We start from the raw sequence: 27806 nt of genomic DNA on the forward strand, positions 1-27806 counted from the left end.
CTCCGAGCATCGAATAATTGTTCGCGGCCTACGATCATGACCCAGCGGCGAATGCGCAAATCCATCAACATCGATCACCGCCGGTAGACTCTACCCTCGACCGAGGCCTTGACTCACCCGACGCCACCACCACCACCATCACCACCAGCTCCTCCCCCTCCTCCCACCGCTCCTCGACGAGCGCATTTGTGTTTCTATCGTAACAGCAATGGCGACCACAACCACTGTGACTCCGGTCAAGTCCCAGCTTGTCGACAAGCTGCCTAAGCGATTCAAGGGCATCAAGTTTGGCATCCAGTCAGTCACATCCCCTGCATGCCCTCTGCAAGATGCACCGATGCTAACCCAACTGCTCGCTGTCAGGTCCAACCAGGATATTGCGAACCAAGCCGTTCTCGAAGTTTCCGATCGCCTCCTCTACGACATCGAGAAGAACAGAGCGCCCTATCAGCATGGTCCCCTCGACCCTCGTCTCGTAAGCGACTTCCTTCGCGGTTATCCGTTGACAACCTCTAATACGTTTGGTTACAGGGTACTTCGAGCAAGACGGGAAAGTGCGCAACATGCCAGGAGTCTCTCCAGAACTGCACAGGCCATTTTGGTCACGTCAGGCTTCCTCTGCCTGCCTTCCACATTGGTTACTTGCGCTTTGTCATGATGATATTGCAGGATATCTGCAAGGTGAGAACCTTGGCGTTGGCCGGTTTTGAGCACCACTGACGGGAAACAGGACTGCGGCAAAGTGCTCCTCACAGAGTCCGAGAAACGGGCCTTCCTGAAGGAGCTCCGACGACCACTTTTGGACAACCTACGACGATCCCAGATTTGCAAACGCATCAACGAGCAGTGTAGGAAGGTCAAGAACTGCATGTATTGCGGTTCCGTCCAGGGTCAGATTAGAAAGGTCGGCGTTCTCAAGCTGGCCCACGACAAATTCGTCACATACAACAAGTCCACCTCGGCCAAGAAGGTGCCCCCGGAGAGCAAGATCAAGTTCGACGAGTCGTTCAGCGAAGCGAGAAAGAACAATAGCGAGTTGGACAAGCATTTGCGCAAGGCCATGGAGGACATGAATCCTCTGAGGGTCCTCAACCTTTTCAAGATGATCAGCCCCACCGACTGCGAGCTTCTCGGTCTGGATCCTGCTGAAGGTCGTCCCGAGATGTTCATCTGGCAGTTCCTCCCTGCGCCGCCCGTGTGCATCCGACCCTCAGTCGCCCAGGACAACGCCAGTAACGAGGACGACATTACGACAAAACTTGCCGACATTGTCTGGGTCAGCGGCATGATTCGCTCGGCGCTACAGAAGGGCTCGCCAGTCCAGACCATTATGGAGCAGTGGGAGTACCTTCAACTTCAGGTCGCCATGTACGTCAACAGTGACGTGCCAGGTCTGCAACAGCCGGGATTTGGCAAGGCGGTGCGAGGTTTCTGCCAGCGGTTGAAGGGAAAGCAGGGTCGTTTCCGTGGCAATTTGTCTGGAAAACGTGTTGATTTCTCCGGACGTACCGTCATCTCGCCTGATCCCAACCTAGGAATTGACCAGGTTGCTGTCCCGCAGCTTGTCGCCAAGAACCTGACTTACCCAGAGCGAGTGTCCGACTACAACATTAAGAAGTTGAAGGAGTGCGTTCGAAACGGGCCCAGCATCTGGCCGGGTGCGCAGCAAGTCATCAAGAAGGACGACGGAGGCTATAAGATTTCGTTGAAGTTTGGTAACAGGAACCAAGTCGCTCAGGACCTCAAGATTGGCGATGTTGTCGAACGCCACCTGGAAGACAACGACATTGTTCTCTTCAACCGTCAGCCATCGCTCCACAAGCTCAGTATTATGAGCCATTTGGTTAAGGTACGACCTTGGAGGACATTCCGCCTAAATGAGTGTGTCTGCGGTCCCTACAACGCAGATTTCGACGGAGACGAAATGAACCTTCACGTCCCCCAGACAGAAGAAGCCCGCGCAGAGGCCATCAATCTCATGGGCGTCAAACACAACCTGGCGACTCCGAAGAACGGAGAGCCCGTCATTGCTGCCACGCAAGATTTCATTACTGCCGCCTACCTCCTGAGCAGCAAAGACAACTTTTTCGACCGCAAGACTTTCACCTACATTTGCATGCACATGATGGACGGCAAGGTCCACTTGGACCTGCCTCCTCCCGCCGTCCTGAAGCCCAAGGCCCTGTGGACCGGCAAGCAAGTTTTCAACATGATGATGCGGCCCAACAAGGACAGCCCGGTGAAGATCAACCTTGACGCCAAGTGCAGAGAATACAAGGCCAGGGCCGGACAGTGCCCTGATATGGATCCCGAAGACGCATGGCTGGTTATTCGCAACTCCGAGGTCATGTGCGGTGTGATGGACAAGTCGACTGTTGGTGACGGAAAGAAGGACTCGGTTTTCTACGTCATCCTCAGAGATTTTGGCCCAGATGCGGCAGTGGTCACGATGAACCGTCTTGCGAAGCTGTGTGCTCGGCACTTGACCAACCGCGGTTTCTCCATCGGTATCGGTGATGTTTTCCCCACGGAAAAGCTGCTGGAGAAGAAGAGTGCACTCGTCAAGAGTGCGAGCATCGAGGTCGACGTGCTGATCGACAAGTACAAGAAGAACAAGCTCGAGAAGGCCACAGGTTGTTCGATGGAGCAGACCCTCGAGAACTCCATCTCGGGACTTCTGAGCAAGGTCAGAACACAGGCCGGATCTCACTGTATTGAGACTCTTAGCAAGAACAACGCCCCGCTGGTCATGGCCAAGTGCGGATCCAAGGGTTCAAACATCAACGTGGCGCAGATGGTTGCTCTAGTCGGACAGCAGATTATTGGTGGCAAGCGTGTTGCCGATGGTTTCCAGGACAGAACACTACCTCACTTCCACAAGAACGCGCCGCAGCCGCCGTCCAAGGGTTTCGTCGAGAACAGTTTCTATTCCGGTCTCTTGCCCACCGAGTTCATCTTCCACGCCATGTCTGGACGTGAAGGTCTGGTCGATACCGCTGTCAAGACGGCCGAGACTGGATACATGTCGCGCAGACTGATGAAGTCTTTGGAAGATCTCTCGACCCAGTACGACGACACTGTCCGAACTTCTGGTGGCGGTATCGTCCAGTTCCAGTTCGGTGCCGACAAGCTGGATCCCGTCGACATGGAGGCTTCCGCGAAGCCTGTCAACTTTGACCGAACCTTTTCCCATGCCGAGAATCTTACCTGGGACAACGAAGAACCGGCTTTGCTTCCCGACGAAATCGTCAAATACTGTGACAGTATGCTGTCTCAGGAACGCGCACGCTACCCTAGGAAGTCCCTCTTGGGCGACCTGACCCTTGATTACGACAACGAAGAAGAGAGATATACCGATGAGCACGAAGGCGCAAGAGATTTCTTGCGGTCTCTCGAGTCTTACGTTGGGGCCCGCGCTCAGAAGCTTCGCCGGTTGATGGAGCTGACCGGTCTCACAGCCAACGCCGACAGCATGGACGTCGACGTGGACCAGGACGAGATCAGGCACAAGAAGGCGTTTGCGGACAAGGTCGCCAAAATGTCCGAGACGACGCTGAGGCTCTTCATCAAACTGTGCTTGGAGAAGTACAAGAAGGCGCACGTCGAGCCTGGTCATGCCGTTGGAGCCGTCGGCGCGCAGTCGATTGGTGAGCCAGGAACCCAGATGACGTTGAAGACTTTCCATTTCGCCGGTGTCGCTGGTATGAGTATCACGCAGGGTGTACCCCGTATTAAGGAAATCATCAACGCCTCCAAGGTCATTAGCACTCCCGTCATCACTTGCCCGTTGGTGCAGAACAGAGAGATGACGGCCGCTCGAATCGTCAAGGCACGTATCGAAAAGACATTTGTCGAGGACATCCTGAGCTACATCGAAGACGAGTGGTTCGCGGAGTCTGGAAGTGTCGTCCTAAAGGTCGACATGGATGCTTTGTCCGACATGCAGCTTGGCATCACATTGGGCGACGTGGCCGAGGCCATCTGCAAGCACAAGAAGATGAAGATCTCGAGGTCGGACATGCACATCGGCGCGGGAAGAATCGAGATCCGCGTCCGCCTCGACGAGTCGGCCGCCGCCAAGCGGGCTGTCAAGGCTAAGCCAGTGGACGAGCTTGGCGATCTTTTGGTACGGGCCAACTACCTTCGGCGGACGATCCCGACGGTGGCCATCTCCGGCTACCCCGAGGCTACTCGTGCCATTATCCAAACGTCAGACCAGGAGACCCACACCGTTCTGGTCGAAGGATATGGTCTGCTCGCCTGCATGAACACTGAAGGTGTTGACGGACGGAGAGTAAAGTCGAACAACGTCATGGAGTGCCGAGACGTGCTAGGTATCGAAGCCGCAAGAAGCACAATTGCCTACGAAATTGGAGAAGTCATGGGAGACATGAACATCGACCCGCGTCACATGCAGCTGCTCGCAGACGTCATGACGTACAAGGGCGAGGTCCTCGGTATCACCAGATTCGGTCTCTCCAAGATGAGAGACAGTGTCCTGCAGTTGGCTTCGTTCGAAAAGACGCCAGACCATCTGTTTGAGGCGGCGGCTGGCATGAAGACGGACCAGATTGAAGGTGTGAGTGAGTGTATCATCATGGGTCAGACCATGACGGTTGGAACCGGTGCGTTCCACGTGGTTCGTCGGCTGGCACTGGAGAAGGGAGACGTGGGCCAACGCAAGGCGGCATTTGAGGATGCGTGGGCGGCCGAGACGACACTGAAGCGGAAGTCGAGAAGAAATGTCTAAAGGGAATACACGGAGTTATTACACGGAGGCACTGGCGTCCATCAACATGAGGACTGTACAATTTGTAACGGATCCCACGGAGGAATTGCATTAGCTTTTGGATGTTAATTGAGACGAAGAGATGAGACTCAACGCCGCTACCCTTTTGGCTGTGAACCTGTTGGTAAACTGCAACTGTGCTGGATAAATACCATGGTATTCGCAACAATAAGAGCTGGACTTGTGACGATGGCTGTTTCCAAAGACAAGCGGCTTTGTTCCTTGTTGTCTGTTCTGTCCTAGTCTCCCAAACTAGAAGAAAGAAACGGTCGAGGCCGCCACGTCACGTGCCGTCGTGTTTTGGGCGCGTTGGACAACTCCTCGATGTCAAGTGCCCGCGTCCTGATGACGACATCAATGCAAAACCCCAGGTACAACACATTTCCCAATCGTCGCTAGCAAGTAAACAGTATCTGTATCAGAGGCGGCTGCAACAATCGCTCCAGAGTACTTTGGCGATATTTGAGAGCTTCAAACATGTGTGGAAGATATGCTCTAGCTTTGGTGAACTCTCACTCCCTCACACCCGGCTTGCCGAGTCAGGAATGAGGCTAATGCAGTTGAGCGTAGCGACCGTCGCAGATCCGACGCATGCTGGAGGCAGATGACATGTCTGTCGACGATGCACCAGAGGATGAGGGACAGGGCACTCCTCGGCAGACGTACAACTTTGCGCCAGGCTATCACGGCGTCGTCTACCGCGCCGACGTCCCGGATCGTGGAGCGGGGCATCCTCACGAGCACAAGAGTGACGAGCGGGATGAGACGGCCACGGACGGCACATCGGGCCAGCCCGGAGAGGAGGACAAAGTCAAGTACAAGATGCAGTCGATGCAATGGGGTCTCATCCCGTTCTGGACGAAGCGCGACCCCGGCTACTCCACGCTTTCCAAGACGATCAACTGCCGCGATGACTCCCTCAGCACATCTGGCGGCATGTGGTCGACCATGAAGGCGGGCAAAAGGTGCATTGTCGTCGCCCAGGGGTTCTACGAGTGGCTCAAGAATGGCAAGGAGAAGATACCGCATTTTGTCAAGCGCAAGGACGGCCAGCTCATGTGTTTCGCTGGCCTATGGGACTGCGTCAAGTATGAGGGTGAGATTGTATTGCGTTCCGCTATGTTTGACGCTTGAGGCTGACTCCGATCAGATTCCGACGACAAGCGATACACGTACACCATCATCACGACGGACTCCAACAAGCAACTCAAGTTCCTCCACGACAGAATGCCGGTCATTCTCAACCCTGGCTCCAAACAGATCAAGACCTGGCTGGATCCCAAGCGGCACGAATGGTCAAAGGAGCTGCAGAGCCTCTTGAAGCCATTCGACGGTGAACTCGAATGCTACCCCGTCAGCAAAGAGGTTGGAAAAGTCGGCAACAACTCGCCGTCCTTCATCATACCCGTTGCGAGCAAGGAGAACAAGTCCAACATTGCCAATTTCTTCGCCAACGCATCCGCCAAGCAGAAGCCCAAAGAGGCCACGATCGAACCCACGGTCGAGACAGAAGTCAAGACGGAGCAGTTGCAAGAGGAGAATCAGCAGCCGGTGCCAGACATGGTCGCCAAGGCGGCCGAAGCCGCAGATAGCCAAGCCAAGGCAGGGATTAAGCGGGAGGCCCCCGATGCCGACGCGGACGAGGAGCCACCACAGAAGATGGCATCAAGAGCTCCGCCTGCCAAGACGAGGCAGAGCAAGATTTGCGCAACGAGTAACGGAAGCAGGAGTCCCGTCAAGCCGAAGGATGGGACCCAAAAGATTACAAAGTTCTTTGCCAACAGTGCATAATGTTTGCTTTGGGGGTCCAAAAGGTTTGCATGTCAAGGAAGAAGGGATGACAGCAAAATTACGGATGATGTTGATCCCGTGGGCGTTTCTGAGTCGCAGGAGACCAGGTGCTGAATTGTTAAATGCTATTCCAAGGCGTTAGGTAGGTAGCAAGGAAAAAAGCAGGGAGTGATGGACCTCCTCGCTACCCAAGTGTACAAACAAGCAATTGCACTACCCCGCTACCGGTCACACCGAAGTGACACTTTGGTATAAGACACGAGCTCTGAGGCTAAGTTGGGTTGTGCCGGTAGACTGAGTTTGGTCTTAAAGTACCCCCGAGGCCTAAAAACACGAGCGGGAGGTCGACATTAGAATTTGAACGCACCATCTCCGGCACCTCCTTGGCCTGGTATGCCTGGCTCGAGGTGCCTTTCCCCCACAATCCCCAACAATCAACGGCTTTTTCGCCGCTGGGGGATGAAACATTGGCGGGAGTCACGAACGGCTGCATATACTGACCAAAAACTGCACCATGCAACATGTCAAGATATCGCAACATATCGCGCTATACAGAGGGAGGCCAGGCTGTCGCAGTCTTTAGATGGCCATTGCGTCCGTAAAGGAGAAGCCGCACGCTAACTCACTAGACTGCGTATACTTTCTCGCCTACCCCGACGGTAGTCGATGGCCGGCCCGTCGTCTATGAAGCCTGCTCCTTGTATAGAACAGCCTTGTGAGTCACGATGTATGCGGGATATGAGTATTTGGGTGTCTGGGCTCGGTACCGGATCCGGTTGAGAGTATCGTCAGGTTGGGATGCGCATTTGGAGCAGTGGAATTTGTCACATCGGCAAGGGGCAGGTGGAAATCGCTCACCCACTGCATCGACCCGAGACAAACTGACCATGGTTAGCGTTTGTTATGGGACGTTGACCATTGGTCGACCTCGACTCGTGAGCGCATATCTCCATGATGGAAAGCAGTCATCGCACGCCAGTCGCCACTGAAGCATTCTGAAAATAGGAGGTTTGGCGCGGAGACTAGCCCTCGCTTTGCGGGACTCTCGAAACATCGACAGCTACCCCAGAAAATATGTGGAGGCATCATGCCAAGTTTGCCAAGGCAGATAGAGCTCGGTACCCACAAGGTGGTGTGAGGCGTAGGGCGTACGCGGAGTCTTTAGTGGCAGTTGTGCGGATGACGACACAATATCAGGGCCCGGCTCTAATGTCACAAGCTTTTGGGATGGGGATGGCTGAGGTGAGCGTGGGGGGGCGAATGTTGCGCGTGAGCGTGAATGGGATGAGAAGCCATCGAACGAGTCAATCGAACGAGCGGCGCAAACCTCGGATGGGGAGTGCCGGGTCGGGAATGGAATATTGTGATTCAGACACGGTGCGTGAGGTCGACAGACATGACTTGCCAAGTTGCCAATGGATGGGATTGAGGGCACTCGGGCTCGACGTTTGGCCCAACTGACGGAGATTATGCCGTTGACTGAACCACCCAGCCAGCCAGCCAGCCAGCCCATGGCCTGGCCGGCTGAGCAATGAAGTGACTGGAAGATCCTGGATGTCGCGCCCCCTATAGCAGTGAGCTAAAGGAGGCCAGACTAGGCGACGTTCGTGCGTGCCTTTTTTCCTCGTTCCCTCTCGTATTGAACGTCTCGAGGTTGGGATGAAGTGGAAGAGAGACGGGATTGGCCGGACCAGCGCCAGGAGCCCAGAATTCAGGGTTCAAGACGTCAAACGTCGACATGCATGTGTGTGGCTTCAGCCTCTCGGGGGCCGAGCTCGCGTCGCGAAAGGGCAAGGGAGGATGGGGGATGAGAGGAGGGGGAGAGAGGGAGAGAGAGAGAGGCACCTGCGGCGTGGCGGCGGTTGGCGCGGTCTGTGCTGACATTGTTGGACAAGAGATGCCGGTAGTCGTCATGGCCGCGGCGTGGGCTGGGCTGGGTTGGAGAGAGAGAGAGAGAGAGTTGCGGTCTACCCGTCTCCTTTTTTTTTTTGTCTTTTTTGCGGTCTGATGTTTCTGACGGCGGCAAAGAAAACCAACCCAAACCTTTTGGAGCGGGAGTTGCGCATCCCCTCTCCGGGGGGGCGGCTGCTGCTGCTGCTGCTGTTGCGAGAGGGGGTGATGCTGGCTGGTTCGAGGGTGCGTTACCCGCTGGCAGGACGTTTCAAGGGGAGCATCTGCAGCCACAGACGAGATGTTTGCGTTGTCGTCGGGCGGAGGGTGGAGCCAAAACAAAAAAAAAGCCGTGCGGGACTCCGCAGCCAATTCCGCCGCGGCACCGATCGGAAGTGGGTCCCATTGTCGGTCGCGTTCCCGCTCTTTTCCCGGCCCACTGGCGGCGGTGAGATGTGCCTTATACGCGCCCCCTCTTCCAAGAATCAGTCCATACGTTTTCCGCGGCATTTCGCCCAAATGGCATGGAGGGGGAAAGGAATGGCATATGGCAAAATGCAGGGTCTGGTTGCATCATTTCGCATCTGGGAATGGGTTCAATCTCCATTCTGGAGGGGCTACTGCTGCTGCTGCTGCTGCTGCAGGGCTCTTCATGCATTGGATCTAGTAAGCACCAGGAAAACAATTGCCCACCCTTTGGGCCAAAACCGCTAAGGGAACAGAGTTTCCCGGCTGCCCAGAACCATGTCGGGAATAACGACCAGCTTGCATCTCAGGGTCCTTTTGTATGCTCCCCTGACACCGGGCCACGAAAGACAAGGGGAAGGGGGCCAGATGAAAAGAAGAAGAGAGAAACAAACAGGAGTACGGCGGGCACTGCGTCCCAAAATGATGACCGAGCGAGGACGCAATTCCATGCTCCGCGGGCGCTCGCACACAGCGTCTCCCCTGCGAAACCACCGGCACCGAGGCTTTCGTGATTGTGACCGTGTCGTTCCATCATACCGTCGTACGCTACGGTTGGACAAGAGCACGTAGAGCAGACTAACGATACACAATCCCCGAGAAATCTAGATGGGACGCTCAAACGGTTGAGACATTAGGCTCGAACAACCGTGACTGCATACAGTACACTAGCGTGCTCAACCAACGCCGACCCACGCTGGGGTAAAACACGATTGGAAAGTGCATCGAAGACTCGGAAGAAGATGCCAAGCCTTCGGTGCAGTGCAGTACCAGGCAGGGGGGGGGGGGGGGGAGGTTGGTGGGCGATGACAGGCTCGCGAGGCACGATTACAAGACAACGGGGGAGAGGGGGGGAAGGGATTTGCAGCGAAGGCGACGCTTGGCGATAAGCTTATTCCAGGGTTTGATGTCGGAATGAGCTGATTTTGGGCGTCCTGGGCGCCATCTATCTGTCGAGGCGCGGCGAGCCAACGGGCGAAGCCTGACTTTTGCCAGTCCACACTCTCTCGCCCACGCTCACGCCCACATGTTGTTTCCCACTCGAGGGGGGGGAGGGAGTGAGCGCGCGTGGTTTCGGGGGAGAGGGGGAAATGAAGTCATGAGCAACTGTTGCTGCCGGGAATCAACGAATGTCGGAACGCGGGCCTACGGGTGCGAATGCCTTCTCTCTGTACGTACTGCGTTGTTTCTTACCTGCTGCCTTGGAGCGTCGCGGCGGCGCCTTGTGCTGACGCCGACCGCCGACGCCGCCGACGCGAGCCCGACGTACCCGAGCTGGGCCGTCGCACCCTTGTCAAAATCGATCGCTTAGGCCTGACGGGGGGGCGAGGGGAGGAAGAGGCAGGCCGTTGCTAGGGCTGAAGGTCCTCGGAGCTTGTTTAGTGATCCCTTCTGGTTCACGTCCCCCCCAACTTGGTCGACCGAAGACGGCTATGGACATGGTCCTCGTCGGAGCCGAAAGGGCACCGGCAGCGTTCTGCTGGGCCACACGGCTGGTCGCCGGCCCTAACCCCGACCCATGTTGGCTGTGCAGTAGGTTCAACAGCTCTTTGGAGGGAAACCCCAGGAATGCTGTAGGCCCAGCGAAATGGCAAAGTTTAGGTTTCGTCGATCTGTTCATGGCGAAACCACCACCACCCCCCCGTGGCATCATGGCTATGAGGACATTCGCGCTGGATCAGTTCGTCGGGGTCATTTCGCAATCACAAGGGCCTGAATTCTTGACAAGACAACGCAAACAAAACAAAACAGAAAAGTTGTCTGAAAACCCATCGGATTGTGGACAAAAAGGGGGCCCCAAGCGTGCGTCCACTTTGCGAGACGCCGAGATGCCGGGAGATGCCCATGAGACGGGGGAAAACTTGACTGACGACATGGAAAAAGGGACGGGCGCAAGACAGACAGACGGCTCTGACCCACGTACGCAAGACAGACAAGCATGTTGCTGCACGAGGAAACGCTGGAGAACGGGATACGTACTCTGTACCTCCCATCGAACGAAAAGAGAGCAGAGGTGAGGGCCGTTTTCGGGGCTTTTTTGTTGCTGTTCTCTTGGCCAAGTGGCAGGGCAAGGGGCGCTGCAGAGCTTAACTGCCATTCCGGTACCGACTCTCACCCACTCGCTCTCATGGGCTCGCTCGCTTGCTCACTCACTCGTTCGTTCGTGGTTGGTGGTGAGTCTTGTGTGGTGCGTGTCGTGTTGTGGTGGCTGCGTCTGTATGCACATGTCAGCCCGTCCGCTTCTGGGCTTGCCCTGTCCGCTTCGGTCCAGTCGCACACGACGTACTCGTCCTCTGGGCTGGACGAGAAATGCTGGCGCTGCAGCATCTCAGTAAGATACAGCAGATCCCGGAGACATTCAATACATCGGCCATCCTTGTCGTCGAGGGATGGGGATGATATCATAACGGATGAGACCGAGCTCGCCTTGGCTATCCATCTGTCGTGTCTTGCAGGACAGCACTGACAGAATTTAAGGTGCTGTAAGCTATTTCCGAGCCTAGTCGGTTCTGGGAATAGCTCCCGCGAGCAAATGCTGGGAACGCACCCGCGGCCAGAGGAAATAACGCGCCTCCTGAATCGTCCACACCACCCAGCCCAGTCTGGTCTCACAAGCTCAACTTTCCCTGACGATTGGCATGCTTGTCAACTCGTGACGGCCTAGTGCCCCCGGGCAAGAGACGGACCCACAGCATCCCGAGCACAGCTGCTATTCCCGGGTCGTCTCCGCTCGTCTTCGGCTCTCGACCCTTGCGTCAACACGCGATTCATCTCCCGGCGTCCCGGAATCGGATGGGCCCAGCGCAAGAGAGTTCCTGCTACTTCTTTCTGCGCCTTCGAGGCTCGAAACAACGCGCGAATTCTGCGTTTCCTGCGGCACCATGCGCAGCCCGTCCCTCAGCAGAGAACGAGACAGAACGAGAGAGAGAGAGCCCGGCAACAACACGAAGCTTGCAGACTCAAAACCTGGCTAGCACATGCACTTTGTTACCCTCTGCATTAGCCTCTGGTTGAGATACCCTGGGCCTCACACATACGTACACACAAGCGCTCACGGCTGCTCTTCCCACGCACCCAGTGCCTCGCGTCCTCGAGGCACACATATCCAAGGCACACGGACGGTGGTGGCCCACCAACAGCTTCTTCGTCCCGGGGCCCATCGTATGTCAAGCCCTGCCCACCCCCCCGTGCGGCATCGGGATACGTACACACATAGACCGGCGCGGCACCGAATACCGAATCATCCCAGATGCAAAAGGGCTGAGATGGCACAGAGACATGGGAGCAACTGACTCCATATGCAGGTACTCGCTCTTCTCGTCCGTCAGCGCACGCCAGCCCAGCGTTGACATAACCACACGCCCCCATTGGCTCCAGCCCGCCGCTCTCATGCACCCGTTTTCCCCATGATTCCAATTCTCTCTCCATGTCCCCTACACCCCCCTGCCTTCTTGTTTGTCTACTAGTTGTAGACTCATCGTATCCTTTTCATCCCTCCTCCGAGATCATCTAGCGATGCCTCCCTCCCACCCGACGAGGCAGAATTATATATAACCGCCCTGCCCACCCTCCCCTCCAGCCACTGCACTACTGCCCTCCACCTCCACACATCCTCATCATCCCACATATCCATCTGGGACACTCTCCTCTTGTACTCCAACAAGCTCATCATCACCATCGTCATCGTCACCGTGATCTCTGTATAGCCAAACCACTTGCAACTCATCCTCTGTCATATTCCAATCGCCTACGCAGAAGGCGAAGAGCAATGTCCACCATGAACATCACATCATCATCCGAGTACCCGGCATTCCCCATGTCTTCTTCAGACTTTTCCTCAATGGCAACCGGCAACACTCCGTACGACATCATTTCCGCGCACTTCGCTTCTCGCCTGGTATGTGCAGCTCGATACACTCTTCGTCGTCCTTGCGAGACGGGGAGAGGCTAACATTTGGCATTTAGACCTCCAACGAGAACGGCTACTGCACACCGTCATCACTCTGGTCTTGCCCGCCCAGCCCGACCTCGAGCATCGACACCAGCAAGGCCGGCGACTCCCACGACGACGGCCACTCCACCGCCAGCGCATCAGAGGACTCGGCCATGTCGGCGCAAAAGGGCAGGCGCGCCAACAGATACAAGAACTGCAGCGAGTCGGTGCTTTCGGTGAGCTCATCCTCCGACCACGGCATCATCACGCGCATGCCACTAATACCCCTTGCCCAGAAGCGCCGTGCGCAAAACCGCGCCAACCAGCGCGCCTACCGCAAGCGCAAGGAGCAGCGGCTCGAGGAGCTGCAGCAGCAGCTCGACGACATGAGCCAGAAGAACGACGCGCTCTGCTGCGCCTACAGGCTCCTGGTCAACGAGTGCAGCCGTCTCCGGGCGAACCAGATGTCCGTGGGGCAGCCGGCGGCCGCCGCGTGGGACCTGAACGGGGCCGGTAACCTGGCCTTGGACATGGCCGCGCTCAACACGTATCGTGTCGCTCCCATGTCGACGTCAAGTCCCGTCCCCGAGTCATACCTCGACTTTCCCGGGAGTCCCGACAAACTGTGGAGCCCCTTTTCGTCGTGAAGCGGGGCCGGGGCTATATAGCAAGAGATGATCGGCTCGGTATTTGATGATTTGGGGGGGGGGGGACTTTTAATGACTTGTGGCGCTCTTTGGGTGGGCTTGGGATGATACTCTAGATGTCTTTCCTTGGAACTCGGGGCGTTTTTTTTTTATATGGAGAAAGCGTTGTTCAGAGTTTTTTCTTCCTTTCTTGCTGCGGTCGGAGTCACGGTGTTTACCCGTCTTTTTTTCTTCTTCTTTTTTACTCTTACGATAATATCGTCCGGGACACATTAGAGTCACGGGCGCGGCAGCAATGCCACCAAGACCAAGGTGTGTGCGACGTGACGCACACACCTTGGCAGACTTTCCAATCAAAGTTTTGATGATATCCACTTGGCCGCTCTCGCTATCCAGTTCTGCATCTCACCCTCCACCACGCGAACCATGGAAAATCCATGGGTCCCTCACGCGCAGTGTGTGACGAGACGTCGTTCTCCAGTTCTGTTCTGCATCCCACCGACCGACCACCGCGCAAATCGCGCGACCCACGGAGCCCTCGCGTGCAGGCGTGACGAGGCCGTTTTTGGCCCACCCTGCCTGTCTTGGTTTGCATTCTTCTGGATCAGCACTTCGCGACGGGCCCCCCTGGAATGGTGTACGTCGTCGGCTGCCAAGTATCAGCATGGGTCGTTCACGGTGCTTGTGATAGGGAGTGCTTCAGGGCTTACCACAGGGTAGTAGATGTTGATCAGGATGCCCGGCTCGTTGCCCGTGTACACGCCCCTAGTAGAGGTGTCAGAAGAAGAAAAAGAAGACCGAGAACAACGTCACTAGCGAGGGACCCGGGAGGGGACATACGGAAACTTGACGGTCGGGGAGAACTGGCCGCTGCCGGAGCCCGTCACCTTGATCTGCGCGCACGAGATGTAGAACTGGGCTCCGCCCTTGGTGCTGGCCGAGTGCAGCCCTATCTGCTCGATCCGGAGGAGGTACTCGCCCGGGGCTAACGTTGATCCGCACGAGTCAATTTCGACGACCGTCACGCAAGGCAGGGTGGGTAGTGTGACGTACGTGTGCACGAGGGGATCTGGAAGTTGAACGCGGCCTGGTTCGCGGCGGGGAACTTGATCTGCCCGTTGCCCGTCTGTGCCCCGAGCTCCCAGATCTTGGCCCAAGGACCGCTGCCGTCATAGCTTGTGACGTTGCTGGACCCGGCGGGCGAGAGCCAGACGGTGACGGGGCCGTCGTGGTAGATGGCCTGGTCCATGGCGAAGCCGACCTTTTTGCGGGCGTCAGTGAAGGAGCTGCTACTCGGGGTCGCACAAGGAGAGAGGGAGACATACAGTCGATCCGGCCGCGACGGTGGCGATCTTGGTCGCCGAGCCCGAAGAGAGGCCGCCGGCGTTGCAAACAATGTCTTTGCTCGAGACGTCGGTGACGGGGCTGTTGTAGTTTGTGTTCCTCCGCACGTTGACGTACTCGCCCGTGTTGCTGCCCCCGACCACGAGGCTCGTGAAGCGATCTGGGCGGGAGTCAGTCATGGGAAACGCCCCGGCTTCGTCCAAAACCACTTACAGTGCGCCGAAGTGAGGTCGCAAAAGGCGGCGAGAGCCGCCAGGACTGGGACAAAAGACTTCATCCTGGAGTTCGTCCGATGCTGGCAGAGGTTGCGGGCTGGTAGAGCTGCAGAGGTTCACAACGCCGTCATTGGCGAAGCTGGGGGAGTTTTCAACAGCGATCGTCGTCCACTTATACCACAACCATTGCGAGCCTGCCATGTCCAGCATACCGGACGGACGCAAGCCCCTGAGCCACATTGGGCAAAAGCGGGCACAGCGTCCGCAGCTCCGTCCCGGCACTTGCCTAATGGAAACAGAAGGGCGTTGAAGTTAGATTACCGAGACGTCTCGATGTGGCTCGGCTGAATATAGCCGGTGCATTTTCCCGTGTCACGAGCAGGCCGGCATCCCTTCCCCTCGAACCGCAAGATAGAGTGGATGTTTCATTGGGTGCCCTTTGCATGGTCTCGATCCCCCGGGGCGAGGGCCGACAAGATGCCAAGACACGAATCTTTGGCTCCCGAACTCTTGGTATTGGTGGCGAGTTCATCCCTAAGCCTGTGCCGAGAGATTTGATGATCGCCGGTTGACGGCGTGATCTGGAATGCGGTGATTAAGGATGCCGCGTGGGCCGGTTGTGTCACATCTCGGTGCTGCCTGCGGTAAACCCGTTTCTGCATCCTCCACATCTGCCATCGTATAGAAAGGTAATCAAAGGAAACGCAGACATCATCACTCGGACATGCTGGCGGGTTGAACTTCACGAGCTCTGGCTGTTGTTCCGAGAACCCGTACGCAAAACACCTTAGGAAGGCCCGTCACGGAGCACAGCACGGGATGATCCCTGAACCGCAAGACGCGGCTCTAAAGGTTGGTTAATTTTGTCATGATTAATCAGTGTCGGGTTCTTGAAACGCTGAAACGCCAACGTGGTTTAAATGCTTAATCTAGCCCGCACCCCTGAAATATATCAGCAACGGCGGTCGTCGCGTGTGTCCGAGACCAAGCTGTGCCGTGGCTTTAAATTCATCCTAAACACATAAGCTAGCGGGATGGACTCATTATCGACGCTAATCGAAAGTTTGTTTGTTTGGATCGACTACGGAGTATCTAGCACAAGCTTCCCGGTGATTCACAAAAGGCGACATCTCCATTAGAAGACGATCCCCCCCAAGCATACTATATTCCTCCCACGAACGGAAGCGTCGCAGAACTAGCATAGCCACTGAATATGGTCAGTTTATGAACGTGTCTGGCGTAATCCGAAATACTTACCTCCTTGCCTCCCGGAACCTCGTACGAAGTGAAGCTGGGATTGTAAATCTGAAAACTGTCAGCGTCGTGCTCCCACCTTTTTTCAGGAAATATTCGTACGTTGGCAGTGTATCCGGAGTCGGTGTTCTTGAAAGCACCGGGTATGCTAAGCGTCGGCGCGAACGAGCTGGCCGGGGCCGAGCTGCCCGTCACGTTGATCTGGGCGCACGAGATGTAGAACTGGGGGACACCGGCGGGCCACGGGTTGTGGATGCCCAGGTTCTGGATGCGCAGCAGGTACTCGCCGTTGGGGAGGCACGAGGGAATCTTGTGCTCGTAGGTAACTGGGCGTGTTGGTCAGCACAAGTCCGATTAGAGGGTTGGCTGTGCCTAGTTCTTACTTCTCATGGGCCACGTTGCCTGGCCGTTGGAGAAGGTTGGGCCAAAGTCCTTGAACTTGGCCCATTTCCCGGAGCCATCGTAGTCCTGTACGTGAGAGGGGGCCTTGGAGAGGAAACTGGATGGATGTTAGCGAGGGCGTCGAAAGAGGCGGCTGTTCACTGACAGAGAGATGGGTCCCTGGTGGTAGACGGCAGTGTCGAGGGTGAAGGTGAATGAGTCACCAGGCTTGACGTTGACTACCGTAGTCTGGGCACCGCTGCCGCCACCCACGTTGCATCGCAGGTCGTTTGAGGCGAGATCTAAAGCCCGTCAGCGACTTTCTCATCGTGCTCAGGCAACGAAGGTGTGCTGACCCGTCACCGGAGAGTTGTAGTTGGTGTTCTTTCGGATATTCTCGTAGACGCCATACTTGGTGGAGCCGATGGACAGTTGCTGGAAGATGTAGTGACTGGACACTTCGGTGACGGCCACCGACAGGGCAGCTGCGAGGGCGAGGAACTTCATGATGGCGGTTACCTGAAGGAATCTGTGATTGGGATGGTATCTCAGGTCGAAGTGATGGGATTAGGGAGAAGGACGAAGGCTGTCTTTTGACCTTTAAGACCTTGGACACCAACACTCAGGGGCATGACGACATGCTACTCGACCTTCCGCAAATTGTAAATTAAACGGCCCGGAGGTCCTACCTCCCTAATACAACCATAGGAGGGCGTCAGTGATTGGATGGTACGACGATCCATGGCACCACAGCCGGCCTTTTGCGGCGGGACCACCTCGGGCACTGCGAAGAGGTGCCGCGGCGTTGGCCGTAAGCAAGCGACCGCATGACTGTCCTGCCGGCAAGTCGGAGACGGTACCAGATGATGTGGTTTCGCGGTTGCAATATAGCTGACCAATACCGAGGGGCAGTTGAGCGGCACGGGATTTGATGTCACAGATATACGGGCCAAAGGAGCCAAGCTTTGGAGGGTATGTCTCTCCGTTTCCCTTTAGAGAGTTGCTTATACACGTGCTTTGTTCAAATATCGAATCCGGTGAAAAAGCGGATGAAGCCCCAAGTGGGCAAGAGTAGAACTCGGCTTGGTATTTCAAAGCGCTTGGCTACAGCGAAGCAAAGTAAGACTCATCACTCATCACGTACACAACGAAAGGGGGATACCAAGACTATGTGAAGGACAAACACAGTCAAGCGCCAGGGACGTCTATCCTGCGGTGCTCCACGTCGGTCGTAGCCGATGCAGCTGCCGGCAGAAGTCGAACATGGGAGATGGGCATTCTATTTTCCGGGGATAAATGCACCCCGGACTTTCAATCTACTTAAATTAAGCTTGTCGGGGATTGCGATTTAGCCGTCGCATCACTTGACGTGCTCCCGCCCCTATCGATTAAAACGGCAGTTCAGCGGGTAGGTGAACGAATCATTTATTATAGAGCAGCTTGTAAGGTCCGAAACAGATGAAGGAAGATGATGGGTAGTCGGTGACGCCTTGGCAACCGCACAACTCCGAACCGTTCGGAATAAGGCACCAATTGTTGCAGCTTGTCGATACATACTGATTGAAGATACACCTGCTTGAAATCGAACAAGCCGAAATTTATTCAAGTCTGTTTACTGTCTCTAAAAAAATATCTTCATTCAAAAGATATTCGCAAGAAGGCGTCAACGTCGCGCAAACGGCGGGGAAGTAAGACGGAGGTCTACGGAGCCAGAGCCTCCGAACTTGGAGTGGAGTATTGTCCTATCCGCCAAGGGATCGACAGAGTTGCGGAATCTGCCAGAAAGAAACGTCTTGGCAGCAAGTGCGCGCTTGAAACTTCCAAGCAGCTGCGGGCGGCTCTCAGCTACGAGAAGGAGGGACATATCCGGGCAGAACCTCATCGAGGCTCGAGGTTCCGCGACAGCGATAGCAGGGGTCCTTCCCGTAAGCCGGACTTGGCGAATAGTAAGGTCATCTCAATTAGGAAGCTGGTTGGAATCATTTTTTTCCTTTTCGATGGACGCTCAAGGTTTCTCGTCAAGAGCCGTAATGCCGGATCCGAGCACCGGCGTCCAAGTGGGGCCATTGACCGTTCCGGACCGAAAAGCGGGTACGGTCACCGCACCTGACACCGGGGCTTGCGGGGCATTAGCTTCCTTTTCCATAACCACCATTCCATAGAGGTTATGATTTGCGGGATCGGGATATGCGCGACAGTCAACACTATTCCATACAGCGCAAAATTTAGACTGAGAAAGGATTGACATGACACTATTTAACCTGATTTTGATGGATATGTGCTGATGGCTCAGTCAGGGCTTAGTTAAGATGCCTGTTGTGATACATCGCCATACCCCCGCCTCTTGGATACGCGGGGTGCGTGGAACAGAGATGTAATCCGGGGAGGTATGATCGATCTCATCCCATCGTTAATGTCCCGCATGGGTTAACGTTCGCCTAGGTGCTCCATCTCGGTACCCATGTCCCAGTGTCCAAAGCTATCGGCCCGACTGTTTTCAGTGAGCCCGTGGGGGCGGCTCTTTGCGGTCGGGTCGACCAGACTGGCGATATGATGCTATAAAATATTTCCTTGGGGCGCCTTGTCGAATTCCGAGTTGGATTGGAATACTTCCTGCTAATCCAAAGACGTACTATTGGCTTGAAGGGGTGATAGCAACATTCCAAAACATTAGAGAAGACAAAGAACCATCCATCACATGTGACGTAACTAAGGGGTGACTGAAGGTGGATCGTGACACCTTCATCCCTAAATTCCCGATTACGGCTCATGAGCAAGTTTGGCACCTCGATGCGTTATAGTTGCTGTCTGAGAGTAGCGAAGATGATGGTGATCCGCAACATGGCAAGTAATCGTGGCGCGTACGGAACTTTCATCACTGATGGGTCAAGCCCGCGGCCTCAGTGTTGATCAACAACCGTTTGTATGGCATAAGTTGGGCATAGCAGGTGATTCGACACTAGAGTCTTGGTTCCATCACCAAGCTGGAAAGGCAGTTCTTTGCATCGAATCGAAGACGAGATATGCAGATCCTCCTTCTCAACCTGAGCCGTCCCAAGATCCCGGTATCCTGGTTATGCATTCTGCGAAGCCTTATGCAAAAGGGCCGATCTCCATAGACTTGAACCTTGCGTGAGACGTCGGGTAACTTATCAAGGACCATGGGCATCAAGCGTAAGAAGGTTCGCGGCGGCCTAGCGTCGTCGATTGCTCTGCGTCGTTTGGCTGAATATAACGGAAGGGCACAATGACTAAGGGACTGTCTGTTGAATCTTCCTATCGCATCATCTTGTGGCAACCGCAAAGGAATTCAACCATCATGCGCGTGTTCGTCACTTGACCGACAGGCATCAAACCGTTGACGACGACAAGGTTGTGGAGGTCCCCGGAGAATGCTACGGGCCTGGTCCTCGCCGCCCCATGCGTTCTTTGCAGCTTAATTCCCAACAGTAGAGGTCCAGACCTGCTTGGTCGTTCCAGGCTTCCCGAATATTTGATATGTGAACAATGCCGAGGCCAACAATCTTTCGAGGCTGCGTCGGCGTGCCGGTAGCCGTGCGGAATCGATTGAAACCCTAGCAATGATTCCGTTGCCCGTGATCTGTAGTCATGTCTGTTAAGGCGCATTGAAGATAGGAGCAAGATTGGATTCCGGCACTTTGCTGGAGGCGCATTCGGACCAGCATGACGACGGGCAGGTTGAGCTTGGTAGTTGCCTTAAGCAGCAGAAGCTCTGAGTTGAGGAGAAACGGCGAGAGTTCAAGTGTCGGCGCTCACCGGCGGCCTCTGGGTCTTCCCACCCCTACCGAAGCCGCCAGCATCCAGTCTCAAAGTAAAGCAAGCATGGCCGATACGCGAAACATCGCAAGGAGGGCTCTGGGGAAGACGACCCCGCGTTTCTGGAGATATCGGGCCTTTGGTGGGACTACTGGGAGGATGTGGATTATGTGCGCACGACGGCGCCCGCACCGAGGTCGTTGAGATGCGGCAGCATGCCGTGATGGTGCCAACAGCGGTGGCGACACAAATGTGACAGTTTAGGTCGGCGACGCGTCCAGAATGTCGAGCATGGCGAGCTTGCGCCGTTTTTGTTGAGCCGACATTACTGCGATGAGGCGAATCTCAATACAGTCAACAGAGTTGGTCATGGATGAGGGTGTGTGCAGGCTAGAACCATCCGGGCGGAAACTCGTATGGTTCTGACAACTGATGGCGGCTCAAATGGAGTTTGTCGGTGGGACAAAGGATTGTATGATGCCTGCATGTATGTAGGCCTAGTAGCTGGAGCCTGGGGAAACGCACGAAGAAGGGCCGAGCAAGCCAGCGGCAATGCGAGCGATTGCAGAAAGAGGGCAAAATGGGCAACTCATGCTAGAGGAGAAGGTAGTTGGCCAAGAAAGTCGACGAGCTAAGCTTTTGGGACCGACTGGGGAGCGTGGGCCGGGATGAGAGTCAGGACCGGGTCCAGAGCCGGGGGTGCCAACTTGGTTTTGCAGAGGGCACGAGGTCTGAAGAAGCACTGTTGGTGGCGCCGCCGGGGACGGCGACTAAGCCGGGCGTAGGGACGGCAGCGGTGGAAGGGACTGGCTGGAGCGCAACGGGGACGGCGAGACTCGAGGTGGGTGTGAGGGCGCCGAATCACAGAATCGGCCATGAGCATTGATCCAAGCCGCTGACGTTGTGTGGGAGTCGAGTCGACGATCCAATGGATGGTCGACGCTTACTGGTTGGCCAGTCGAGTCGGCTCATGACCACGACCACGGCCAGCGTGAAAGACGATTTCGATCAGCTATACGTCTCTCTCGTTCTCTCTCTCACTGCATGGAGATTTGCAGCCGCGACGAGATTTGAGCGAGAACACGCACGAACGTCTCCCCATGCCAGATGCGATATTATGCAATTGTGGCGCTCACGATGAGAGAAAGAAAAAAAACTACTAAAAAAAACTCGTGATAAATCCAGCGAGAGAAACAGCGTGTGAAATGAAGAGTGCCAAAGCAGCCAATGACAGGGGCGAGTACAGCAACATTGCGGGGGCCGCGGAGGTTCTATAGATGCAATGCGTGCGTGCGGATGGGGTAGCAAGCAAGAAACGGGCCGAAAGGGAGTTTCGAGTCGATCATGGCCCGGGGTCCTCGACAGACTAGGTACCGGAACACGCTGCTGACAGTAACAATAATACCATAATACCTACGCAGGCAGGCAGGTATTGGAGATGCTGGAGCAATGCTGGAGAGAATCCACCGAACCGAGGCCACGCGGCGGTTTGCATGGTTCCAGCTCATTGGGACCATTAATATGAAGATGCACGATGGATGCCATCTTGCGTGTCAGGTGTCTTGGAACGAGTGGGCAGGGTTCGCCGACGGTCACGAGGGAGATGAGATGGAGCGTGAGGAAAAGGTGAGGGTGAAGTTGTGAAAATCAAGTGTGAGGACTGAGCGTAGAGTGAAGTGAAGTGAGTGAGTGTGGGGTGAGTGTGGAGTGAAGGTGAAGAAAGCACGACTGAGAGTACCCACACGTACCTACCTACCTTGGCCAAGAAAGGGATTGGCGTGTCAAGCTTTGGGCAAGAGTCTTGGGCTGGGCAAACGGCAGTCGCGATGGTGGGGTCTTGGCTGCAGCTTCCTTCCACCTAGTAGTCACTGGCTAGGCTTGGCTGTTGCTTGTTCACCGGATGGCGCCCCTCTTTTCTCCAACCTTTTTTTCCCTCCGTCAAATCGTCAGGAAACCGGGCTTTTCTTCGCTCGCTCTCTCCATCAGAAAGTTGGTTCACTCATCGCCCGACAACGTCGAGACCAAGCAACAATACCCACCATTGCCTACACCGATGGGCGACTTTTTCCTGGCAACGGCTCGCCAAAGTATCTATCTACTGCGTAAGCGACGAGTGCCGCCCAAGGTAGTGAGTGTACGCTAGTGTACGATGGTACCGTTGTACCGCCGTCTCATTTTCCAACCTCCCCCGTCCCTGCTCTCCATCTTCTACCCCATTCTCCAGAAAACCTTGCCAAACAGCTGGGGAAACGAGTCGTGGGGATTGGAATTGCGGACGGGGAACCTGACAGAATCGACGCGCCCCAGAAAAACCTTTCTTTTTGTCCGCCTCCGGGCTTTGAACACACACGAGGACCCAAAGCTGGCGTCTCTGCTATACACCGAGTGGAAACAAGCATGAGGCTATCGTTAGTCATGTTAATCAACACAAAGTTGCTTCTCCCACAGTGGCCCCTGCTGGGTTCATGTGCCGCTGTCGTGCCGCCTCGACAACTGGCCTGCATCATTTCACATCCATCCACACGACACCTTCGCCTCCTTACCTAGGTCGATAACAACCTCGAGTTGCTTCAACATGCCTCGATTGTGTCTATAGACGGGGGACGAGACACTCGCCGCCGGCGCGCCCGTCTTTACGTACTCGGTCTCACTCTTGTGAAACGACGTGTACTATCAGGCCAGAGCTACCCCAGAATCCCCTCATCCTTCACACCCTCGCTGCTAGCGCAGGCGTCCCCCCTGCCGGGGCTCGTTGTCGGAGTTGTGGCGCCCCCATGGGACCCGTTGGTTGCGACTCTATACCAAGCCGCAAATGTGTCGCATATCCACCGTGTATGGGTTTTTTTTTCATGCCCTTTTCCAACTTGTTCGAGGATCGTCACAACTCATTCAAGTATCTGGTACCCCATTGCTCGCCCCTCGCATGCATGACTAGCCTTGTATTTGGTTCGATGGCCTGTTCACCCCATATGATCTCTTCTTTTCTTACTTCCTCCTGCCTTCTTCCCCAACACCTCGTGATCGCCCACCGGCCCTACCGTGGCATGTTGGACGGCTCCCCACATCATTTGTCTGAACTTGAGGCCAATGAACCCCCCTTGCCAGAGTCCTGGTTGCCCTTGTCTCGCCATGGCCTGCATACCATGGCAAGACCAAGGTGAGATGTGGTCGTGCCGTGTCACCTCTTCCCCGCGCCTCTGAGAAGCTTCCGTGGGAGCTCCACGTCGTACCACACACTCTGGGGGAGAAGTTTATATGCTCGTCGTTCCCCCCATCTGCTCCCCGAACCCTTCTTTTCGTCGTCCTCGTGCTCAAGCCTCCCGGTGCCCAACACTCTAGACGATAGTCCGAGCAGCCTGTAGTCTCTCGACCGACTCAACATCAACTTCGTCCCCAAACCTGTCAATACCTCGAAAACCAAACCACTACACCGCCGTCATCATGGGTATCAAGCCCGCTGGCGTGCCGGGCAAGACCTGGCCGGCCATTGCAATTGGCTTCTTCGTCGCATTCGGAGGTCTGCTGTTCGGATATGATACCGGCACCATCAATGGCATCCTTGAGATGGTAAGTCCACAACTCTGCCCGCGCCTCGCCAGAAACCTCGAGCTAATCATCATCATGATCAGTCCTATTGGCAACGCCTCTTTAGCACCGGCTACATAAACACGGCTGGAAACCCCGACGTCTCCCCCTCCCAGCAGTCCGCCATCGTCTCTATCCTCTCTGCCGGCACCTTCTTCGGCGCCCTGGCGTCCCCTCTCCTGGCCGACTCCATCGGACGTCGTTGGGGCCTTGCTGCTTCTTGCTGGGTCTTCAACCTCGGTGTTGTTCTCCAGACCATTGCGACTGATATCCCCATCTTCCTGGCCGGCCGCTTTTTCGCCGGCTTCGGCGTCGGCTTGATCTCTGCATTGGGTGAGTCCTCTTTCCACAATCCCTCAGTCGTAAGAACGCCAAAACTGACCTCATCCAGTCCCTCTCTACCAATCCGAGACTGCCCCCAAATGGATCCGTGGTGCCATTGTTGGTGCCTACCAGTGGGCCATCACCATCGGTCTGCTTCTGGCCTCCATTGTCAACAACGCCACTCACGACCGCCAGGACACCGGCTCCTACCGCATTCCCATCGCCGTCCAGTTCGCCTGGTCCATCATCCTCTTCACCGGCATGCTTATCCTGCCCGAGACCCCCCGCTTCCTCATCAAACGCGGCCGCGTTGACGCCGCCACCAAGGCCCTGGCGAAGCTCCGTCGCCTGCCCGAGAGCGACCCGTACGTCGCCGAGGAGATTGCCGAGATCAAGGCCAACCACGACTTTGAGACGAGCATCGGCCAAGCCAGCTATCTCGACTGCTTCAGGCCCCCCGTTCTCAAGCGTCAGTTTACTGGTATGGCTCTGCAGGCACTGCAACAGCTCACTGGAATCAACTTCATCTTCTATTATGGAACCCAGTACTTCAAGAACTCGGGCTTCTCCAACGCCTTCGTCATCGGCATGATCACGTCCTCCATCAACGTCGTCTCGACCATCCCGGGCATGTACGCCGTCGACCGCTGGGGTCGCCGCCCTCTGCTCCTGTGGGGTGCCATTGGCATGTGCGTCTCGCAGTTCCTTGTAGCCATGCTGGGAACCTTGACCACCGGGCAGGATTCCGCCGGTAACGTCATTGTCCACAACCTGCCTGCCCAGAAGGCCGCCATCGCTTTTGTCTGCATCTACATCTTCTTCTTCGCGTCCACCTGGGGCCCCCTCGCGTGGGTTGTCAACGGTGAGATCTTTGGGCTCAAGACGCGTGCCAAGTCGCTGTCTCTGTCGACCGCCACCAACGTAAGTTACAGTTTTCTCAAACCCCAAGACAGATGGGCTGCGTACTGACACTCCCTCCCCTAGTGGCTTCTCAACTGGGCCATCGCCTACGCCACCCCCTACCTGGTCAACTACGGCGACGGCTACGCCAACCTGCAATCCAAGATCTTCTTCATCTGGTTCGCGTGCTGCTTCCTCTGCATCGCCTTTGTGTACTTCTTCATCTACGAGACCAAGGGCCTGACCCTCGAGGAGGTCGAGGAGCTGTACGCCGAGGTCAGCATCGCCAGCAAGTCGGTCAACTGGAGGCCTGCCACGACCTTCCGCGAGCGCCAGGCCGCCGAGGTCGACAAGGTCGTGCCGCACAGCGATGGCGACACCACTCACCACGAGAAGACCGTCACTGCCTAGATACCCTGCTTTCTTGTATAGCTACAGGCGGGGATAATGAGGAAGTTGCCAAGAGTTTTTACACATACATATCGATGGGCGAAAGAAGGAGGCCCGTTTTTATATATTCTTGAGATACCACCAATTTACTTAAACGTTACCTTTGATCGCGAAATACAAGAGTTGAAGCATCCCACCAGGTTCGAAATGTCGGGTTGGCATCTTCGTAAGTGTCAGACGGGCGGATTAACGGTCCGCAGAATGATGGCTCCGTGTTATGAGAGGCCATCACGCCAAGCTACCACCTCGGCCAAAGAGTCATCACTCCGAGCAGCAGCAAGCCGCCTTATCTCATGGACTTTGCAAATAGGCTTTAGGTCGGATTTAAGCATCTTGCACGGATCAACACACGACGAAGACCCCTTTCTTCCGGCCTCGACGGAATGTAGTGTGCGCCCTGGCGCGGGCACTATCCCCGCTGCCCCGACTGGCTCTCCGGCACGGCATTTGGATCCCCTCGAGTCGCCATCCGACGATCAGACAAGGTTATCCCACTTCCGGCCCCATCTTCCGCCTTCCCCGTTTGCTTATTTTGGGTTCCCGCCGGCCCCAACATCCGCTGCGAGTTGCCTTGCTAAATAGGTCACGCTGGCCTACCAACTGGGGGCGCGACAGGAAGCCCTTGAGGCAGTGTTATCTTCATCTTACAAATCACTTTCCTTCTTCTGTCTCTCACCGAAAGTCTGTGGCGTCATCGCATGCTGCCCTGGGTTGGAGAAGGTCGAATGGGCGAATCGTCGGCTTATCGTCGGGTACGACTTCTGCCGACCCCATTGGCTGGTTGAAGATGGCCGGGTGTGGTGGGCATCCGTTCCGCCCAAGGCTTGCCGGACACCGACTGGGGGCATTTTGTATGGTGCATTCCCTCGGGTCTTATCGTGACTGCAACTCCCCTTTACTTCGCACAAGGAAAGTATCTTCCGCGGGAGTGGGTTGACAAGGCTGCCGGAAGGGTTCCGGGACGTGGTGGTGAAGGTCAGCAGGATGCATGATGGGCACCCTGCAGTGTTGATCAGAGTTTGACGATGAGTCAAGTGGGTTGTTGCAAGAGCTTGATGGACGGGCGTTTGCGGTGTCGGTTGTAGTTGTGTAATGTGTTGAGCTGGGACGAGTATATAAGACGGCTTTTCCTCTCATTTGGATCCAAGAGCCGCTCTTCGCCTAGACTACCAACTTATCCTATAATACATCTTGAACCACGTTGTAGCCTATCAAGAACTATACAATATCCCAGACATAGCGCATTGATCACCACACCTCCAACGTTCCAAACGTCGAGCTACCCCTTCACAATGGCCTCTCGTTACCCCATGCCAAACATCTACAACCGCCCGACCAAGGAGAAGACCGACTCTTCTCCTTCAACCTCGGGCGCGATCAAATCCTTCTTTACGATACCTCAAGCCTACCCCGTCGTCTCTGCGTCGACGTCCAAATACCCTCTGCCTCCGATGTACACCAGTAGCCGCAAGACCGCGAAGAGCGCCCCGCCGGCAAGCAGGCAACATGACGGGCAAGGGGTAACGAGTTCGAGGGCTTCAGTTGAGTCGTGGGATACTGTTGATCAGATCAAGGAAGACCACACCCGGGTCTGAGGCGGCTCGGGGATAGAGTTTGTTGAGGGAGAACAGAAGATGAGGTTGATCTGTCATCTACCGGTGTTGGAGGATTGAAGAATACAAGCGACTGAGTAACGAAAGTGAGACGAGACAATTGTTAAGGGGGATCTGAGTAAGAGTGAGCTATGCTTGCCTGTCTGCCATTTGTTGCTAGTTGTTTCTTCTTTTCAGACTTGAATTCATGTGTCGTTGGGCTTGGCCAAACTAGAGATTGGACAACCTTATGATGCCTTGTGACCTCATGCGAGCCTCGCGATTGTTGCTGTGTGCGACTTGTTTATCGAGACAGCTTTGGTTACATGCCCAGGTTATGGTCTGCTTGCCCCCGTTGACCTTTTTTGACAAGACCGTTCCTTACAGCTTAAGGTTGCTCCAAATGCCTGGACGACACTCCGTTTTCTCAACTGCAGGGCTCGAACTCTTTGTTTCTATCCTGGCGTA

At 55.6% G+C, this 27806-nt stretch overlaps 8 protein-coding genes across 8 annotated transcripts; 6 read left to right on the top strand and 2 right to left on the bottom strand.

Annotated features, from left to right (window-relative positions):
- Positions 1-208: 208 nt before the first annotated feature.
- On the top strand, positions 209-4750 carry ColSpa_11577 (DNA-directed RNA polymerase III subunit RPC1; the record flags this gene model as incomplete). The annotated part of the gene is made up of 3 exons (XM_049277789.1): positions 209-475; positions 532-681; positions 731-4750. The coding sequence occupies 3 exons, from the start codon at positions 209-211 to the stop codon at positions 4748-4750; spliced, it is 4437 nt and encodes a 1478-aa protein (XP_049133746.1).
- Positions 4751-5398: 648 nt separating this feature from the next.
- Positions 5399-6580, top strand: ColSpa_11578 (putative peptide chain release factor 1, mitochondrial; the record flags this gene model as incomplete). Its single annotated transcript, XM_049277790.1, has 2 exons — positions 5399-5885; positions 5940-6580. The coding sequence occupies 2 exons, from the start codon at positions 5399-5401 to the stop codon at positions 6578-6580; spliced, it is 1128 nt and encodes a 375-aa protein (XP_049133747.1).
- A 6133-nt stretch (positions 6581-12713) lies between these two features.
- On the top strand, positions 12714-13516 carry ColSpa_11579 (uncharacterized protein; the record flags this gene model as incomplete). The annotated part of the gene is made up of 2 exons (XM_049277791.1): positions 12714-12833; positions 12902-13516. 2 exons carry the CDS (start codon positions 12714-12716, stop codon positions 13514-13516), a joined length of 735 nt encoding a protein of 244 aa, XP_049133748.1.
- Positions 13517-14120: 604 nt separating this feature from the next.
- On the bottom strand, positions 14121-15137 carry ColSpa_11580 (putative endo-beta-1,4-glucanase D; the record flags this gene model as incomplete). The annotated part of the gene is made up of 6 exons (XM_049277792.1): positions 14121-14165; positions 14227-14281; positions 14357-14501; positions 14570-14777; positions 14842-15020; positions 15074-15137. The coding sequence occupies 6 exons, from the start codon at positions 15135-15137 to the stop codon at positions 14121-14123; spliced, it is 696 nt and encodes a 231-aa protein (XP_049133749.1).
- A 1133-nt stretch (positions 15138-16270) lies between these two features.
- On the bottom strand, positions 16271-17217 carry ColSpa_11581 (putative endo-beta-1,4-glucanase D; the record flags this gene model as incomplete). The annotated part of the gene is made up of 6 exons (XM_049277793.1): positions 16271-16282; positions 16333-16380; positions 16432-16655; positions 16713-16828; positions 16877-17012; positions 17067-17217. The coding sequence occupies 6 exons, from the start codon at positions 17215-17217 to the stop codon at positions 16271-16273; spliced, it is 687 nt and encodes a 228-aa protein (XP_049133750.1).
- A 4719-nt stretch (positions 17218-21936) lies between these two features.
- On the top strand, positions 21937-22131 carry ColSpa_11582 (uncharacterized protein; the record flags this gene model as incomplete). The annotated part of the gene is made up of 1 exon (XM_049277794.1): positions 21937-22131. The coding sequence occupies one exon, from the start codon at positions 21937-21939 to the stop codon at positions 22129-22131; it is 195 nt and encodes a 64-aa protein (XP_049133751.1).
- A 1797-nt stretch (positions 22132-23928) lies between these two features.
- ColSpa_11583 (major facilitator-type transporter ecdD) lies at positions 23929-25707 on the top strand (the record flags this gene model as incomplete). Its single annotated transcript, XM_049277795.1, has 4 exons — positions 23929-24054; positions 24117-24405; positions 24464-25317; positions 25381-25707. 4 exons carry the CDS (start codon positions 23929-23931, stop codon positions 25705-25707), a joined length of 1596 nt encoding a protein of 531 aa, XP_049133752.1.
- A 1331-nt stretch (positions 25708-27038) lies between these two features.
- ColSpa_11584 (uncharacterized protein) lies at positions 27039-27341 on the top strand (the record flags this gene model as incomplete). The annotated part of the gene is made up of 1 exon (XM_049277796.1): positions 27039-27341. One exon carries the CDS (start codon positions 27039-27041, stop codon positions 27339-27341), a length of 303 nt encoding a protein of 100 aa, XP_049133753.1.
- Positions 27342-27806: the final 465 nt, after the last annotated feature.

The sequence above is a fragment of the Colletotrichum spaethianum genome (genome assembly GCF_022836535.1).
Source record: "Colletotrichum spaethianum MAFF 239500 DNA, contig48, whole genome shotgun sequence".
In the NCBI taxonomy this organism is placed as follows: domain Eukaryota; kingdom Fungi; phylum Ascomycota; class Sordariomycetes; order Glomerellales; family Glomerellaceae; genus Colletotrichum; species Colletotrichum spaethianum.